Source organism: Triturus cristatus, chromosome 1_2 (genome assembly GCF_964204655.1).
Source record: "Triturus cristatus chromosome 1_2, aTriCri1.1, whole genome shotgun sequence".
NCBI classification, from domain to species: domain Eukaryota; kingdom Metazoa; phylum Chordata; class Amphibia; order Caudata; family Salamandridae; genus Triturus; species Triturus cristatus.
The window spans coordinates 926,261,350-926,280,915 of NC_140580.1; the positions used below are offsets into that span (position 1 = coordinate 926,261,350).

General features: G+C 43.8%; 1 protein-coding gene across 1 annotated transcript in view; it reads left to right on the plus strand.

Annotated features, from left to right (window-relative positions):
* LOC146868343 (uncharacterized) overlaps positions 1–19,566 on the plus strand; it is a 155,329-nt gene that overhangs the window by 28,703 nt on the left and 107,060 nt on the right. The window contains exons 16-19 of the mRNA XM_085624110.1: positions 5,660–5,725; positions 16,448–16,495; positions 17,270–17,317; positions 17,942–18,007. Of these exons, the coding sequence (XP_085480236.1) occupies positions 5,660–5,725; positions 16,448–16,495; positions 17,270–17,317; positions 17,942–18,007 (228 nt within the window). The remainder of the gene's footprint in view (positions 1–5,659; positions 5,726–16,447; positions 16,496–17,269; positions 17,318–17,941; positions 18,008–19,566) is intronic.

Below are 19,566 nucleotides of genomic sequence, written 5' to 3' on the forward strand. Positions count from 1 at the left end.
ACCAAGAAGAAGAATGCCAGAACCACCAGAGCAGCTCCCAGATGTTCAAGCTAAAATAAAAACCTCTCATGGTGAAACGTTCTCTGGTCAGAAATCGGACAGAGAACACACAAGTTCTGACTGCGATATTTTGTCAGACACAGCCTCTCCAGCAGGAGGGCCACATGGCCTTGATATCCATTTAGTACCTGAAAATGCTCATGATGACATGGATCAATCTTACGATTACCCAGAGCCATCCTATTTTAGTCTACTACAAGAAATGGAGATTCCGCAGACTTCAACTTCTCTAATGGTGCAAGTGACCAGGGAGAGTTTCCAAGACATGAGAAAGATGATGCAGGACCTTTGTGGGGGCTGTCTCCAACTAGACCTCTGCCCCCACTTCAAGTACCCCCTCTGGACTTGACACCTAGAAAAACAAATCTTCCTCAGAAAGAATCACCAAAACTAACAAGAAGAGATGTGGGACATGAAAAACATCTGCACCAGATCACGGAGAAGGGGGATAATGTCCCTGTTCATGACACCGTCTCCGCTCATGAGGAGAATCTGAATCCTGAATGGGAAGATGATGTGCCAGCAGAGCAGCTGAGTTCAGATCTGGTCCTGAGGGACACCATGCCAGATGACATTTACACCTTTCACATGCTAGTGGGTAGAGCTGATAAGAAGTTTAGATGTGGCAATACTAACCATGGAAAATACATCTTTTCTTTTTGGTGACAAAGAAAAAAACAGAAGATCTGATAGAACAATCCCACTTCTTGATTATATTTAGGAAGTAAGTCTTAGCTGTGTGCATGCATCCTGCAACAATAGGATCCATGTTAATAGCAAAACTAGAGAAAAATGCAAAGCAACTGATATAGAACCTGTGCCCTTATTTTTACTATAAGAGACAATAGTATAGAAAGAGGTCATTTCAGCAGGGTATTTTATCTACTTTTCAACACTATGCGCAGGGATATGAGAACCAGAACCAAAAAATACAATATGGAAAGAGACAAACAAGATATAACCAGCAAAGGAAATATCGAGGCCCATCAACAAATAATGGCCACGACAGAGGACGAAGAATCTGATTCCCAGAGCAGTCCACCTCTCTCAGTATCCATACTGGTTGGGGTAAGGTGATGGCGTTTTTAATACAGTGCAAACCGTAACATCAGATCAATAGGTATTAGACTTAATTGAACATGGACACTCAAGAGAATTTTAATGATACCACCAACAACCCCTCCCGTCAAGGAGGAGCACCACCTCTTAAAAAGCACTGAAACAACAAATAAAAAGCAGCTTCTCAAAACAGCCATAAAGCATGTACCAAAAAGTGAGAAAGACCTGGAATATTATTCAGTATATTTCCTCATCCTCAAAAACAATGGAGAGTGGAGGCCCATCCTAAGATCTTCATGCAATAAATACGTTTGTGAAAATGCTGACTTTAAAAATGTTCCCCTTGCTGGATGTACTGCAGATAAACAAGTATAAGGCATTCGTAGATCTAGAAGAGGCATATTTCCACCTGCGATCATCATAAACACCGAAAATACTTCTGCTTCATGGTAGATGGACAACACTTCCAGTTCAAATCACACCTGTTTGGTCTGAAGTTGGCACCCAGGGTATTCACAAAATGCATAGCTCCAGTAGCGGCTTACTTTCGTCATCAAGGAATAAGAATATAGCCATACATTGGCAATTGGCTCATCAAAGCACTGTCACCGAAGCAAACAGTTACTGCACAGTTACTGCACTGCCCCAAACCAAGGACCTACTCACGCAATAGGGTCGCACACGTAACATTAAAAAGTCTGTCCTATTGCCAACCTAAAAGACATTGTTCTTAGGAGCAAAACATTTCTGCAAATCAGCTAAATGTGTACCCATCGCAAGAAGGAATAGTGCAGTGCAGATTGAGAAGGAGACCTCCTTAAGGAAGGTTTGAACACGCAATGGAGCGAAGCGACAGACCATTCGGATGACTACTTAAAGGTAACCAGCAAGATGAAAGAAGCCATGTCCTGGTGGAAGGAAAAAACGAATGTATATGCTGGCCACCCCACAAATGGAATCACCATGCTTTCATTTAACTACAGATGCCTCGATGAAGGGCTGGGGAACACACTTAATGGATATGACAATCAGCGGAATATGATCTTCACAAGAACAAAAGCTGCATATAAACTTACTAGAATTGAGGGCACCTACATTAACTAAGGCAAAACAATGTTAAAATATGAACAGACAACAAGACAACACCTTATTACAACTGGAAAAAAGAACAAGATCCAAACAACTATTCTATGAAGCACAACAACTGCACACTGGGTTTAAAACTCAATATCAACCTTGCATTGGAACATGTTCTGGGTTCCAAAAGAAGAAATCAGATGCACTCAGCAGAAAGCATGTTGATTGCAATAAGTGGTGTTAGCAGCAGAAAGCTTTCTGCTGCTTTTGTTGCGGGGGCCAATATTGCAGCGAAAGCTGTAACATCGGCCACCGGTAACAAAAACAGCCCCCAGGGGTCTAAATGCAGTGTTAGTAGCAGAAAGCTTTCTGCTGCTTTTGTTGCAGGGGCCAATATTGCAGCGAAAGCTGCAACATCGGCCACCGGTAACAAAAGCAGCCCCCAGGGGTCTAAATGCAGTGTTAGTAGCAGAAAGCTTTCTGCTGCTTTTGATGCTGGGGGACGATATTGCGGCTAAGCTGCAACATCGGCCCCCGGTAACAAAAACGGCCCACCAGGGATCTAAAACCAGTCCCCACCGGGGCGTCCCACCGGGGGAACGACCAGTGCCTGCTACAGCCAGTCCAGCCCTGGGCATTACTGTCAGGATGTCTAGGAGTGTTTAATTTGTAAAAGGATAAGTGCTGGGGCTCTCGTCGGGAGGCCACTGCAGCTTGCACCTCACATAACCCATGCCAGCTCTGCCAATGACAGTACATACACAGCTACTAACCTTCACACTCCTACAAGTGTGACAAGTCAGACTATTCCAGGCCCCCAAAGCCAGAAGAATGGCTTGGGATTGTTTTTTTTGTTTTTTTTTGTTGTTTTTTTTTAAAAACCTTTATTGACGTTTCAATCATTTACACGTATGGGCCTACAACCCCCCGGGGCCGGCCGCTAAGTAATCAGAACAATAAAAGCAAATGTAAACACAGGCGGCACCTCGGAGAGCAAAATCTTCAATCCAATATAGTCCGGCCAATGAGCCGCGCAGGTAGGACACCAGGAGAAAAAGGGTTTTTCATTTTATGATAAGACAAAACAGTAGGATCAGGTGCCAAACAATTTCCCAACAGCGATAAGGGGCAAGGATAAGAGACGTAAGCAATAAGCAGCAATATATTGAATCAATGGCGCAGACACAGGAAAGTCCGGATGGGGAAGAATATCAAAAACAGTTGCGCCTGCAGACCCCAATACCTAACGCCCAGCGAACACCCCGGAAACTGTGGCACACATAAAGAGGCAACGATTCACAATAAGGGAAATGTACCGCGCTGATCCCAGAAAAAGGAAAACAAGAAGAAACCGAGAAGAAAAAGGAGGCCATGGAAAAAGAGATAAAGACTAAAGAGTCCCCTCCCCCAACCCCCCACCCTGCACCTCTGCGAATGAGTATGGCCCCACCCCCCAGCAGTGTGCCTGTCGCCCTGGAACTAGACCCGAAATATAGAAGAAACAGGGAAAAAGGAGTAAGAAAGAACCCCACCAAACGGGGGGGCGGAGAGAGTATATTAAACTGGAGGAGGGCCTTCAAAACATACCCCCGGCTTCTCCCTCCCGCACGGTGAAGTCTCCCCACAGCAAACAATAAGCAGCACCAAGTCGATCATATCAAAAAAGGGGGGGGAATGGGGAACATTATGCACCAACTATGCGAATAACCATGAGAGCACGCAACCATGAGTCCGCCCGTCTACTAGGTGACCACCCCCGAAGGATCAGCCTCAGCCTTGACCACTCTTTGCGATTCTGCCCATGCCTGCCCCTCGACCCAGCACCATGTCCGATGTTCCAAGGTACAGGAGTGTCCAAAAACAACCGGGAAGCGACGCACACAGGTGGGGTGGAAGTCTCTGAGTACCAGCACAGACCGCATCATGGAGGGGCGTCTTTTCCAGTGCTGCCCCAGGATCTGCACTGCACACAAGGTCCAGACAGGCTGAATCAGCCAAAGGAGACACACGTTGCTGGAATTGTCCCTGGGTCGCCGGAGACCGTGCACGGGACAAGACCACCATCTTCCACTCAGGTCCAATACCTCCGGAACAGATCAAGCCCACAGTTAGCCGACCACACGGTAGCATACTGTCCGGAGTGTCCTGCTGTGCACTAATCGCAGGGGGGGCCGCAACATCTTCCTCCTGTGTGCAGTGTGGGAAGCCACTGTGTACCTGTGGACCAGCATGCCGCCACTGTCCCAACGCCGATGCCACCCCATCTAGCTTCCTCCCCAGGACCCCGGCGCCATGAGCCAAGGAGAAATGAAGGGCACCAAGGGCCTCCAGGAGGTCACCGTACCCCAGAGCAGCTCTCTCCGATCGCTCTGCCACACTCCCAAAAGTCACACACCCCCAATCCTGCTGCGACCCAGTGGACAGGATGGTAGGCTGCATAGCAACAAAATGGCCGCTGGGAAGGCCCGACTCGTATTGGGGCCAGGACCCCGGGACAAGCGCCTCGAGGTCCACGTCGCTGAAGACAGGGATCCTGGGGCAGGCACAAATTCAGCCGTTGCGCGGTCACGGGCAACAGTCGTCTCCGCCACGGACCAGCTCCCGCGAAAAGCCGGGAGCAGCCCGCAAGGATCAGGGCGAGCTAGGGACGGCGTCCGGGCAGCTCACCGTCAAAGGCAGGGGCAAACACCACAGAATCCGAGAATTGCTCCCCCGGGCGTGTCCTCGGTCCGCAACGCTCAGCAGGGGGAGCGACTACAGCAAAATGCAGGCCGAGGGCAGCACCACTCCGGCGGACCGACTCCACCCAATCACCACAGGCCGCTGTTGTTAAACTGCCACCCGGCCAAGGCGTCCACTCGAGGTCCCGGCTCCGGGGCCGCACGGGCCGCAAAGTTCAACCGCTGATTTCTCCGGCGGTACGGAAGCCAGAAACCTCGGAGTCACACGATCGGTTGCCACTTTCGTTTACAAACACGATCTCATAGCGCAGAATAAGGATCTCATGCAGGATATCCGTGCGGGATGCGGAGGTTCACGGAGCCGGGAATCTACGCTGCCGTCCCGGTCGCCATCTTGGCTCCTCCCCCTGGCTTGGGATTGTTAATGTAATTTGAACAAATAAACCGCTGTTGTTGTGTTCATATCGAAATTAGCAGGACAACACCACCATGTGGCAGACTGTCATAGCCCCGGTGCTGACAATAAGGTGCCGGAAAGCACCAGCTCAAATTAAGCACTGATGTCAAGTCACCAACTGAAACGGCAGTGGGTCAGGCAGTGTCATTCAATCTATTCCATTAAGACAGAACATTAGCACTGATGGTAAAGTTGTCAGGGACCTTCAACACTCAGTAATCAAATCAAACAGAGTGCTATAGATTTGTGGAAGCGAAGTGTAAAATAAAGAGTCTACATAATTTTGCCTTAGCATAAATGTTAGTTGTGGTATGGTTTCCTTCAGGCACCTACATCTGATGATGCTGACCAGAAGCTGGATCAGACAATCGAGGAAACATCACTCAAAGAGGTTAGTATACTCAGACAATTGGTACATTTGTGAAAAACGAAATGCTATGCTGCAGCAATGAGTCAGTGATGCGTACACATTGTGTAGGCTGAGAATATCAAATCCTTAGTACTGACATGACAGAATATCGTTACAATATCGAAGGACAAAATATCGAAAGGTATGTTTGTATACATTTTCTATACCTAACTTCACATATATGTGCCTGATGATATAGATATCTTCAAGGTATGTAGATGTGGAGTAAAGAATAGAAAACCCTTACCTTTCTTTGTTCACTTACCTTTCAATATTTTGTCACTCGCACATTGTTCTGCCATTTAATAGTGTGTGGTTTGCACGAGCTGTTTGCTTGTGCTAACATGAATAACTTCCCAGGCAAACATGTTTCATTACAGCGACACAAATGCTGTATAATTTAATATCTATTGCACAAAGGCTACATCACTTCAAATACTTAGCTACTGCCGGGAAAACAAATTAAGAATTAACAGAGAAAAAACACAAAATAGTAATCTTTGGCAGAAAGCCACAATAAAGGCAAATGATAATTAGAGAATTTGAACCTCAAGCAAATAATTCTAAACATCTGGGGCTTTGTTATGATGAAAGGAGCGTTAACTCTTTATATTTAGCGACATAGAACGCTAAAGCATTTGCTTTGAATTACACCTTTGCTTGCCTATCCAATAAACTATTCAGCCAGGCCCTCTCCCCATTGCTACAGGTAGTGACAAGTTCGTTTCTTCCCACTCTAACAATTTTGTGTCACAGCGCTTCATGAAAAATGAGCTGGGTGGATGGACCTTGCTTAATGCTAGATACAAAGATTGTGGGTTGCCTGCCAGACTGCACACCACAAGCACAGGTGCATAAGGAGTTGGATTTGTTGAGACAACTGTACATTTTGCAGGCAGTATTTGTGGCATATTGATCCAAAATAAGAGAAGCTGCACATTTAGGTTGAAGGGAATACTGTGGACAGTTTTCTGGGTGGTGAGGAATCCATGGATTACATATCTGGACAAAGCCCTAAATACTTTACCGTTTGAGAAGCTTTGGGAAACAAAATTGCATATACCCCAAAGAAGATAGTTAGCGATCAAGCATAAATGGTTTTAAGCTCATATAAATATGATGTGGAACAACCATTTTGTGATCGTCACTATACTCTAAAACTGAAAGTAATTAATAATCAGATTTGGATTATTTTAGATTTTTTTCAGGGATTTTCAATGTGGTAAACTAACGAGAGGCTCTGGCCATACTTGCTGTGTGTTCCTGTAAATTTACTCTTACTCTTTAGAGCAACTTTACTACTTTTGGCTATTCACAATTTGCGAGTGCAAAATTACTGAAAGGGGTAGATTTACATGTCCCCACATCCTCAAATAGGTGAGGGGGAATCAGTAAAAACGTCAAAGATGACCATACAGTTACTACTAGTGTCACTTTCAAATTGTATTTGATGCCTCACACAATTGGCGGAGACCTTCGCAATTGGAGCAGAGCTCTCCCTATAGTAAGGTATAGAAAATATTTTAACTGATTTAAAAATTAGAAAAATATTTTTACATTAAATATTAATGTTATTTTATATATGTATATTATATATAGAATAATATAAAAACTTACAGCATTAATAACCTAGTTCTAAATTTAAAATGTTATCATTTTGAATAAATTAAACAAAAAAAATATTTTTCTGAAGTTTAAATGAAAGAAAACCGACCTAAATTAAAAAAATATTTATTAAAAGTGATGTGCAGAGTTAAAGTAATTTAATTATTTGTAACAAATATTAATGTTACATTATTGTTCGTAGAAAGGGTTAATACAATGTTTTAAAATAAAATAAAATCATGTTTTATTTATAAGTAATTATTTAACAAAAAATAAAATGTATTAATTTTTGTAATAATGTAATTTTATTTATTTTAACATTGGTTCTCATGGGGTTTTATTTTAAGCCCCTACCTTCAATATTCTCTATGGGATGGTGTTGCAGTATTAGTGGTTGGCCATTTGTGGTGATTGACCTCTCCAGCTCTGAGTTAAAGTACAGTTTGTGGATAGAAATGGACTTACTCTTTTGTGGGTGGGTGTTTGTCCTCCTCTGAACCCCTCCCTGACCCTTCCTCATGCGTCCTTAACCTCCCTTAAACCCAGCCTCTTTAGTCATAATTATTCCCAAATATCCAGTCACTCCCCTTTGTCCCGCTCACATTTACTACTAAAACATATACTTATGTGTGAGGAGCTCTCTGAGGTCGGGTTGAGAGCTCACCACAGAAACCATAGGAGAGGCGGAGGCTTTTACCTGCGCACATAGGTATGTGAATCGAATTTTGTACTACATTAGTAGTATTAGTGCAGTATTTTTTTTTTAAGTTTGAGTTTATTGAAGAAATAAAGAAGGGAAGGAGAAGGGAGGGGAACGGGGTATAATCATCATGATAAACATATACAAAAAATAAGCAATTCAATAGAAACTCTCATTAAAAGCAAATATAACAAGCATGAAGCTTACATGAACAGAGCCTACGTATAGGAATGAAAAATACCATATAGTATAGTAGAACGTAATATCATAACAAAAAAGGCATTAAAGAAACAAGAAAATCATGGTGGCTTACGCACCTCAACTGTGTTAGGATCTGGAGAGGCGTGCACTGGAGCAAAGGAGGAGAGATAGGATACCAAAGGGAGCCAAATCAGGTCGCGTTTAATTGCTAGGGAAACGGGAGATACGTAATTAGTATCTAGGCGATGAGGGAGGCAAACTGCATTCCACCAAGATTGGTAGGAGACATTTGCAGCCTGTTTCCAATTAGAAGTAATGGTATGGAAAGCCACAGCAACTAGAAGGTCAAGTAGTAGATAATGGGAAGGAGATTGCGGGAGTGTCGGTGATAGGGAACCTAGAAAAACTTGCGAAGGGGAAAAGGGAATTTAAAGTTGGAATATCTTTTGTATTTGCGTCCATACTAGGTGCCAGAACTTGGAGATAGGAGGGCATTCAAACAACATGTGTTTGAGATCTGCAACGGGGCAGGAACAGGACCAACAAATAGGGGATGTGTCAGGTGAAAAACGGGATAAAGCATGTGGAGTACATAAAGTTCTGTTATAAATGAAATATAAGGTTTGGGTAGTATTAGCAGCTCTAGAGGCTTTATGAAGCTTAGCCCATATTTTGTCCCAAAAAGGTATTGGCCAATCCTGAGAAAGATCCAATTCCCATGCATTCTCGATTTTAGATTTTAGTCTGTCAGTGGAGTACCGGAAAGAGTTATAAATAGCAGAGGCTGAGGGAGACGTCTCCAATAATAAAGAAGTAGCTTTGCGGTCCAAAGGAATATCGGTAGATGGCGCCAAAGAGCGAAGATATAAGATCAGGACTGGGAGAAGGGCATTGTATTGAGATCGAGCAGAAGAGGGCAGTGAGAAAGAGGATTGAAGTTCCTGGAATGAGAGAGGGGTATCTTGGGAAATTAATTGAGAGATCCAACACAATCCTCGAGAATGCCATGTCTTCCAAAAGATGGTGCGATTACGAATTTTGAAAAGAGAGTTGTGCCATATCGGTTGTTCGTGAATGGAAAGGAGGGAGGGATAAGATGATATTATGTAAGGGAGAAGGAGAGCACGGGAATGAGAAATAACAGGCGTACGAAAGCGAACTAAAGAAGACGTGAAGGATAAGAACTCGCGAAAGGTAAAGGGGGATAGAAAGGAAGATTCCATACTTAACCAGACGGGCGGATAGTGCGGAAGATCAGAAGAGAACCAACGGGTCGATTGTTTCAAAGAGAAAGCTCGATGATATTCTCTGAAATCCGGAAAGCGCACACCAGACTGAGCCTTATTCTTGCGCAATGAAGCCAAAGCTATCCGAGACCGCTTGCCATTCCATAAGAATTTCAGAAACAAGATCAATCCGTTTAAAGAAGGAAACTGGAATGTGTACTGGAAGCATGGAAATGGTATAAAGAAGAAGAGGGGATAACATCATTTTTATAGAATTGAGCCGACCCCACCAAGACAGAAAGAGCGGGTTCCAACGTTGAATAGCCGTGTCCATTTTCTTGAAGACATAATCAAAATTAAATTTGAGCGTATCAGACAAGAGAGGAGCGAACCAAACACCCAGATATTTGATCCTAGATGGTTGCCAGGAGAAACTCATTTGGGAAAAAAGATGCTTTTGACAAATAGGGTTTAAAGGTAGAATCTCGCACTTATCAGCATTTAGGAGATAACCAGAGACCGCGGAGAAGGAAGACACCTGCTGGAGAAAAGAGGGAATAGAGGAAACAGGATCAGAGTAGTAAAAAAGAATATCATCAGCATAGACCGAGAGTTTAACCTGACGCGAACCAAATTTAAAACCAGAAATACTGTTGTCTAGACGAATTTTGGTAAGAAAGGGTTCCAGGGCTAAAACAAAAAGTAGGGGGGATAGAGGACAGCCTTGTCGCACTCCCCTGTGTAACAAGAAATAATCTGAGGTCATCCCGTTGACAAAAATGGAAGCCTGGGGATTAGAATAGAGTAAAGAAATAATAGAGATGAATTTGGAAGAAAAGTCGATCCAGCGCAAGGATGAAACATAAAATCCAATCCAATCCTGTCAAAGGCTTTCTCCGCGTCTAAAGAAATAGCCGCGAAGGGAAGTGACAAAGAGAAAGCCTTGCTAAGTATATTAAGAAAAACACGGGAATTGTCAGATGAGAGATGGCCCTTGACAAAGCCTGATTGTTCAGGGCCAATGAGATCGGGTAAAAGGGGATCCATGCGCAATGCCAAAATTTTAGCCAGAATTTTATAATCCGTATTGACCAGTGAAATTGGTCTGTAATTTTTGCATAACGAGCGGTCCTTATCTTCTTTGGGAATTAAACAGATTAAAGCCTGTTGGAAGGAGCCGCTGGAAGAACCCGCTGCAAGGAAGGATCGGAATAATAATAATAGTTTAGGGAGAAGTAGAGAGGCGAAGTGGCTGTAAAATTCAATAGTGAAACCATCAGGACCTGGAGACTTACCATGCCGCAATTTAGAAACAGCATGAGAGATTTTAGAAAGCGAAATGTCCCGTTCTAGGGCAATAAAATCAACTTGAGAAGCCGGGGGGGAGGGAAGCGAATGAAAATATGAAAGAAGATCCGTAGTCTCCGGGATGTGTTCGGGGGTATAAAGAATGTCATAAAATTTAACAAACTCAGAAAGAATGTCTTTATCTTTAAAGCAAGAGTTCCCAGTGGAAGTCTTAATGGACTCAATCTTTGTACGCTCCTTTCTTATCTTTAAGTAATTGGCCAAAAGTTTCCCCATTTTGTTCTTACCCCCATAATACCTGGAATTACATTTTAGCAAAAGGTGAGAGGCAGCATCAGTTGTAAACTTATTGAAGGAAATTTTCGCATCAATAAGCTTTTTAAGAGAAATCTCAGATTTAGAAGCATGATAATCAAGCTCTAAAGTCTTAATATTAGCTAAAATGCGTTCGGATTTGGCTTCTCAAAGTTTCTTTCGTCGGGCTACAAAATTAATAATAAAACCCCTAAAGGCTGCTTTAAAAGAATCCCAAACAGTAACAAAAGAGGAATCAGGGGTATGATTGAAAAGGAAAAAATCAGTGGCAAAGGCAGTAAATTTGGAACAAAAAGTTGGTTCCAAAAGCAAAGCATTGTTGAAACGCCATCTGCCAGAGTGAGGGGAAAAAGGAAGTAGGTCAAGGTCCACATGAACCGGAGCATGGTCCGAGATTAGGATGGAACCAATGTCAGAGTGTATAGCGTGCTGGGATATGGATTTACTAAGGAAGATATGATCAATGCAGGATTGTGATTGATGTGGAGGGGAGTAAAAACTGTATTCTCTAAGATCAGGATTACACAATCTCCAGATATCCACCAAGGCATTATTTTGAAAGGTGTTAACAAATTGAGAGTGCATCCTAGAGAGGACAAATTTAACATTGGAATGACGATCGAGGAAGGGATCAACAACTTGGTTACAATCTCACCCTAGAAGTATGTAATCCCCAGAAAGGGAGGACAGTTTAGTTGAAATAGAGAACCAAAATAATCTGTCAATCCCAGTTGGGGCATACACATTAAAAAGAGTGATAGGAATATTATCTATAAGCAGTGTAACAATAACCCATCGACCATCAACATCACATTCGTGAGAAATTGAGGAAACATTTAACTTTTTATGTAATAAAATCACAACACCATTTTTCTTGGATACTGCGGGGGAGCAAAAAACATGACCCACCCAACAACGCTTGAGTTTTAGAGCCTCCGTTTCAGAGAGATGAGTCTCCTGAAGGAGGGCAACATCAGACTTAAGTCTCGCTAAATGTGATAAAACCCTTTGCCTTTTAATGGGATTGTTTAAACCCTTAACGTTCCACGATGTAACACGGAATGGAACAGCAAAGAAAAACAGCTAACAGCAACATGCTTATTACTGCAGAAAAAATAACTTGAGAAAACTGAGAGAATTGTAACGAATTGATGAAGGAGAGAGGGCAGAAGGAGAGAAAGCAAAGAAGACGAAAAGGAAAGTAAAAAAAGGAAGGAACCACTATGAATATAATACTGAATCCAAGGAAAGGAAGGAGCAAGAAGGGGAGATGGGAGGTGAAAGAAAGTGAAAAGAAAGAGGAAAGAGCAAAAGGTAAGAGATCAAGTGTAGGAAAAAGGACAGAAACAAAAAACAACAAGAAGACAGTACACGTTCGAAACGAACGACAGAAAAACATACTTACAGAACGAAAAACTCAAGAACGAGGATGGGGTGATGGCGCCGGGAGACAACGACGACGACAACATCCAGAGCAGATATCAAACCTCAACTACCATGGATCCAAAAACGCAGCATATAGAAAGTAGCATGGCACATCAGGTTAGGAGGGAGGACGGAGATGTCTGTAGAAACAAGAGAGATATACAATTGAAGGGAAAGACGTGTCACAGGGGAACAGGAAACAATTGAACTACATAGGGGACACATGAGAGTGAAACGACTATCGGAAGAAGAGACAGTAGGGGATTCACAACATCAGCGATAATGGAGAGACAACAGAATCATAACACAACGAGTTCCAAGAAGAAGTAGCAGGTCTTGTCAACCAGGTCTGGATACATCCATAACATCTGGGCCTTGCCGTTGGAGAAACGCCTGCAAGGCTGCAGGGTCTTCATATGTGGTTGTTCTATCTTTATATGTGACCTTGAAGAGACAAGGATGTAGTAGTACATATCTAGCATTCAGGGCCCGTAGTTGAGGTCGCATGTCCAAGAACTTCTTCCTTCGATCTGCAGTGGCCTTGGAGACATCTTGTGAAAGATAGAGGCGATGACCTTCCCACATAATTTGCTTCTTGAGCTTGGCAGCTGAAAGGACCTGTAAGAGGTCAGTGAATTGCAGGAATAACATAATGACACCTCTAGGCTTACTAGCGACCTTCGGTCCAAGGCGATGAGCCCTTTGGATGTTAATGGAAGTTAAGGCCGGAGCATCTAAGATCTTGGCAAGAAAGGATTGGAAGAAGACGGTGGGGTTTGACCCCTCTGTAAGTTCTGGAAGACCATATAGGCGTAGATTGTTCCTACGATTCCTATTTTCCAAATGCTCCGTCTGACGTTTAAGTAGAAGTATCTCCGTCTCCATTGACGGAATATGGGAACAAGAGGATTGCAAAGAGTCTGTGGACGTTTCCAAAGTTTGAACACGGGACTCCAGAGACGACCATTTTTCCTGCATAGCCTGCATGTTCTTTGTGGTAGCTTCCATAAAGGGTTTGAACGCACGAAGTTCTTCCAAAATGAGATCCATGGAAGAGGATGAGGAGTTACTCCCTGGGGATGGTGGATCCTTCTTCAGGCGCTTAGAGGAAGCTAGAGAGGACGCCAGTTTTCCTTTGTTGCGCGCTTTTGGGATGGCTCCTCGTATTAAATCTGATTTTGGTGCCATGGAGTCTTCCATGTCCTGAGGAGGAGAATCCGAATCTGAGTCCACAGGTAATTGAGAAGAAGTAGCCAGCTTTAAATTCCGGAGTTTGCCCATGAAGAGTCTAAGAGTCAGTTGAACGAAAGCAATAGGTTAATGATGAAAATACAGGAAACCTGAGACCAAGGAAGACAGGCAAACACGAAAGACAGGCTGAGGTCACCACAAGGCAAAGCAATGCTGAGTCGAAGCGAAAGCAAGCATGGTCATGCAGAAGTAGAATGAAATAACAAATGTGTGAGAGGAAACACAGCTGTGGCCCTGTAAGACATCTCCAGAGTTAGCAAGTCCTGTTAGCGACCTCCCTTGTAAATGTCCAACTTCAGGGCAGCAGACTCCATAAAAGCAAATGCGAGGCTCTTCCGCCGGCCGCCGTGAGGAGACGCAGCCGGCGGAGAAAATGGCGGGTAATTGCGCAGGAGCCAGAGCTGGTACTGCCGAGCGGCATGTAGGAAACGCCTCAGAACCGGGAAATAATGAGGTTCCAGCTCACCTCATGGTCTGAATCATGAAACACGCAGTCCGACAGGAAAAAGACGCGCTTTATTAAACAGTTCTATTGTGTTCCATGCATTTCAAAGGCACTCCAATTGTAGTTTGCTTCCATTAACTGCCAGAACACCATAACAGGTTGCCTGTCCATAAATACATCAGACAGGACCACGTTCTGCCAATCGTTCAAATGAAGCTGGGCTTGGGCAGAATAATTATAACTTTGTAGTGCAACACTGTACCTGTATTCCAAGAGGCACAAATCCAGACAGCTGCCTTCTATTAAGAACCGAAGTGTTGCAGTTGGTAGCGAAAATGGCAATGCTATGTAGTACATTTAGAAGAGGTGCAAGCTCAGCTGTTTCCAACAAGTGTAAAAGCATCACCTTTAATTTCAGAGATGGGACATACCAGGTGTTCAGGGTAGCAGGCAAGTGATTCCAAAGAGTGAATTTCTGTCTGAGGAAGTCAGCGGTCAATAACCTTTCTTTACAATATTGCTGTTGCAAATGACTGAAGGGCTAGTGTTGTAGAGCAGAAAGTCAAATGTTGTTATAAGTGGTTCACATAAATTACCTCATCAACATAGCCTCTGTGTTTTATGAGGTGTTAAATCATCAATACACAGTCTATTTATTTTTAAACTGTAGACTTCCACCATTATATAGAATGGAAGAAACTATCTTTTTACTCTGAAAGTCTCCACTGTTAATAAATTATGGTAAAAGCTGCCAGAGAATTCCTGTCTTCAATTGAAACCCTTCACTGCACAAAAGGGTCAAATACAAGTCACTGGCATACAATGTTGCAATTTAAGCAGAAGCTCTCCAGATTTTCCTCAGCTGACAGTTCCCGGGCTTCACAAGGCAGCCCCACAGCCCCACACACAACGTGGGAATTTTAGTAGCTTTAATTTAAGTTCAGCTGAAAGAGCTCTTCCTAAGGAAAGAGAAGCCACTGCCTCACCTTCCGGTCTTTCCACACGTTAGCTGCTCCATAGTAGGCCTGGGCGGTAAATTCCGTTTCGCTCCTGGAATTTGCGGAATTTGGGTAATTTCGCGTTCCGCGGAGAACGCGAAATTGCCCAAAAATCTGCTTTCCGCGACTTCGCGAAATTTTTTGCTTGTTCGCGTTCTCAATATGCGTGTTCACGAGATATTTCACCCCGAGCACGCAAACAGCGATCGCGAACAGGAAAACAGTATCGCGAACAAGCAATTCCGCGTGTTCGCGGAATTTCTGCGTGTTCGTGGAGATTTTTACCGTTTCGCGGAGATTTGCGTAACGCGATTACGCAAATTCCGCCCACCCCTACTCCATAGTCCATGAGGTGAATTTCCTGTCAGCATTGGAGAAATTATTTACAAGGGCTGTGACAAGCAGCAGGTGCCTTCATTTGGAAAAAAAAATAACACTGTCTCATCCGCTCTCTCTGGCTGTCACAGAAGCAGTTTATAAATCATCTCTGCGCCACGGAAGAGCTGCAGCTGCCGGTCCGGTCCGGGTCTCCCCACAGCCGGAGCTCCGGTTCTAAGCGGCCATCTTCTTGCGTGGCCAGACCACGCCCCCCCGTATTAGTGCAGTATGACAAACAGAATACAAAATGCAGTTTCTGCATAGGCCTCAATGTGCATATGAGAATCCCCTGGGAACAGCAAAAATACTGCTGGTAAAACAGGATTTTTTTGCCAAATATATGGAAATGTAGAGGGGCAGTTAGTACATTTTTGATGGGATCAAACCCCCAACTTACTGGAAGATTGTTAAACTGTTTGTCAATTGCTTTAGCAAAATTCAGACAGTCCACGCCTACACTTCCTCAACAGGTGAACAGTAGGACACACATGGTGAATGTCTGATTTGATTACAATTGGCATAGCTAGTGAAATGTTTATTAATTATGAAAGCAATACTGTCATGAAGTAATTTTCGATATATAGTAATTGTGATGATTTTCAATCAACTGTAATGACTCTAATTAATTGTACAATAAATACATACTTATTGAACTACAAACCTACCAATTATGCGGCGATGCCCTTATTATATGTTCATCATTGTTATTGACTATATTAGCCATTATATACATGAGGATGACAATACAGTTGTGTAGGTTGTGGAGGCTAAGAATGGACCTGTGAAAACTTTCCCTTAATTAACATATTTGTTACATAGATAATTCTTTCACACTTTCTCTTTTACCAATAGAGCCCCCTTCCCAGTGCAGTGGAAAGTGAACAGGCCATCCAGGATGTAGTAAGTAGTTGTGCTATATTTCTTTTATTAATTTATTTTTTTAAAACAACTCTCCAAATCAGTGTGGATTGGGCACATGAACCGCATTTCCTGACAGCGGGACACACTTATATACCTGTTCATCTTGCTCTTGTTCAGTTTGGGAAATGAGCTATTGTGTTCATTCCTTACAATACACAGCCGTGTGATCACACCACACATTTGTCTGATCCTGCGCACACGTGGCAAACGTGCTAAAGCATGATTTCAGCTTAAATGTGTAAATGGGATTTGGCTGCCCTGCATAATTGAAAGGTTGCATTACCTCATAAACACAGTACAACCTGATTTCTATAGTGCCATTTAAATCACACACAAAGTGATGGTAGGAATGTTTGCCAATAGACTTAACAGTGGTAATTGGGGTCACATTCCAACCCATCGTTTTCCCCCCACACTCACTCTCTAGACAAAGGCCCTCCTTATGCAAATCAGTGCTGGCCCTGCTCCTCATAGACTAGTTGCAAGCATTCCTCCCATCACCTTCTGTGTAATTATTGTGCCATTGCTGCTGCATTCTGTAATAGGAGAAACATGGTTTTCATCCGTTAGTCTCCCGCTATCACATTTAACTGGTTTTGTCTGGATCTAAAAGTATCTATGTATATTATATACATGAGGATGACAATATAGTTGTGTAGGTCGTGGAGGCTAAGAATGCACCTGTTAAAACTCTCCATTGATTTACATATTTTTACATAGATAATTCTGTCTGACTTTCTCTTTTACCATTAGGGCCCCCTTCCCAGTGCAGTGCAAAGTGAACAGGCCATCCAGGTTGAAGTAAGTGGTTGTTTTATACTCCTTTTTATTTAATAAAAAAAGAAAAATCCCACTATCAGTGTGGATTGCCCACATTAGCCGTTTTCCTAACAACAGGACACAATGATATACCTGTTCATCTTGTTACATATTTCGACTCGAGAGGCCACTTAGGGTCATTTGGGTTTATTTTCTTCCCTCTAAAAGCCCTAAAGACTCTCACCCGTCCGGCTTTGCCTTCTCAACCTTTCACCCTCTGCTTACTCCTGCACCTCTATTTCAGTACTTCATCTACCAGTCTGTTTACAAAAGTATTGTAATCATTCTGCGGATTTGTGTGAACTTTAGTGTCCATCTGCTGCTTTGAAATGCTTTTTACATACAGAGAGGGCCCTTTGAATGCACACAAAGGGGACCATTTCAGTCAAATCAATTCATTTTGGACTATTTACATCCGTCCATTTCTCCACATTCTCTTTTGGCTACAAGACTCGAGACTGCACCATCAAGGGCGAGGAGGGCAAGGACATTGGGAACCAGTAATCACATCAGATCAAATTCAATGGACTTAAGAAAAGGAATTGTAAGATGAGGAACACGCATAGATTTACCTCCTTCTAAATGTTATTGTTTTGCTTCTTCCAGCAACTTACCTTTGATGAGGCCTACCAGAAGCTGGACCAGACAGTGAAGGAGGCGCCACCCGATGAGGTCAGTATATTCACTCTGTTGATATATAACTGTGATAAAAACGAAAGGGACTTTTCGGTAAGACTCTTGCCCCTTTAGTACAGTCCAATCAGTTGATTTGTAGGTACATCTGCCACGGGTCATTTTTCATGTTTTCCAGCATGTGGGATGTCAAAGATACACATGTTTATTTTCTTGCATTTATGACCTAACAACCATTGAAGTATGATTTCTTTTTTTTTGATAAGCAAATTTTTATGAAGTATGATTTCTTTACATATATTTTCTTTTCTATGAACTCAATTTCAAGTTATTTTGCCACAGTGACTTAGATATTCACCAGCGCTCATTAGGGGGAATCAGTTATTCGTCTTCAGTACTCATACTTCATCCAGGAATTCACCAACTCCTGCAGTGAAGCCACGAACATCACCCCCTCCCAAGACATCTGCGACAAGCTTGGAACCTACTTCCACCTAAAGATCAAAAACCTCTACGACCACTTCAACGACCATACGCCCGACTCCGCAGCCAGCCCGCCCTCCGGCTACACCATCCAGTCCACCATCTCCTCCTGGACAACGATCACGGCCGAAGAGACCGCCTTGACCATGAAAGGCATCCACTCAGGGGCCCCCACCGACCACTGCCCACCACACATCTACCACAGAGCCACCATTGCACCCGAACTACAACACACCATCAACACCACCTTCGAGACCGGCACCTATAAGTCAGGCCCCTGCTCAAGAAGCCCTCAGCTGATCCCACAGACCTCAAGAACTACCGGCCCATCTCACTCCTCCCCTTTGCAGCGAAAGTTGCTGAGAAAACCATCAAATCAGAACTGACAAGGTTCATCGAAGACCACGCCATCCTCGAACCGTCTCAATCCGGATTCTGAAGAAGCAACCACAGTACCGAGACTGCCCTACTCGCCGCCACAGACAACATCTGCACCCTCCTCGACCAAGGCCACAGACCAGCCCTGATTCTACTTGGCCTATCGGCCGCATTAGGCACCATCTCCCATCACACACTCATAGCCAGACTACACGATGCCGGCATACAAGCAACCGCCCTCAACTGGACTCGATCATTCCTCACCAGCAGAAGCCAAAGGATCTGCTGTTCTTCCTCTCCAAACCCACGGAAATCCACAGGGGTGATCACTGAGCCCAACCCTCTTCAATATCTACATGGCCCCCCCTCGCCGCCATCGTCCGACAACATGGCCTCAGCATCTATCCTACGCTGACGACACCCAGCTCATCCTCTCCCTCACCAAAGACCCCGCCACCACCAGACTCAACTTCCAAGAAGAAATGCAGGACGTCGCAGCCTGGATGACAAACAGCTGCCTAAAGTTCAACACTGAAAAGACAGAAGTCCTCGGAACCACCCCATCAGCATGGGACATCATCTGGTAGCCCATTGCCCTCGGCAGCCAGCCGACCCCCATGGACCATTCCAGAAACCTCGGCATCGTACTCAACTCCTCCCTCTCCATTAACCGACAGGTCAACGCCGTCGCCTCCAGCTGCTTCAACACCCTCCGCATCCTCTGCAAGACTTTCAAA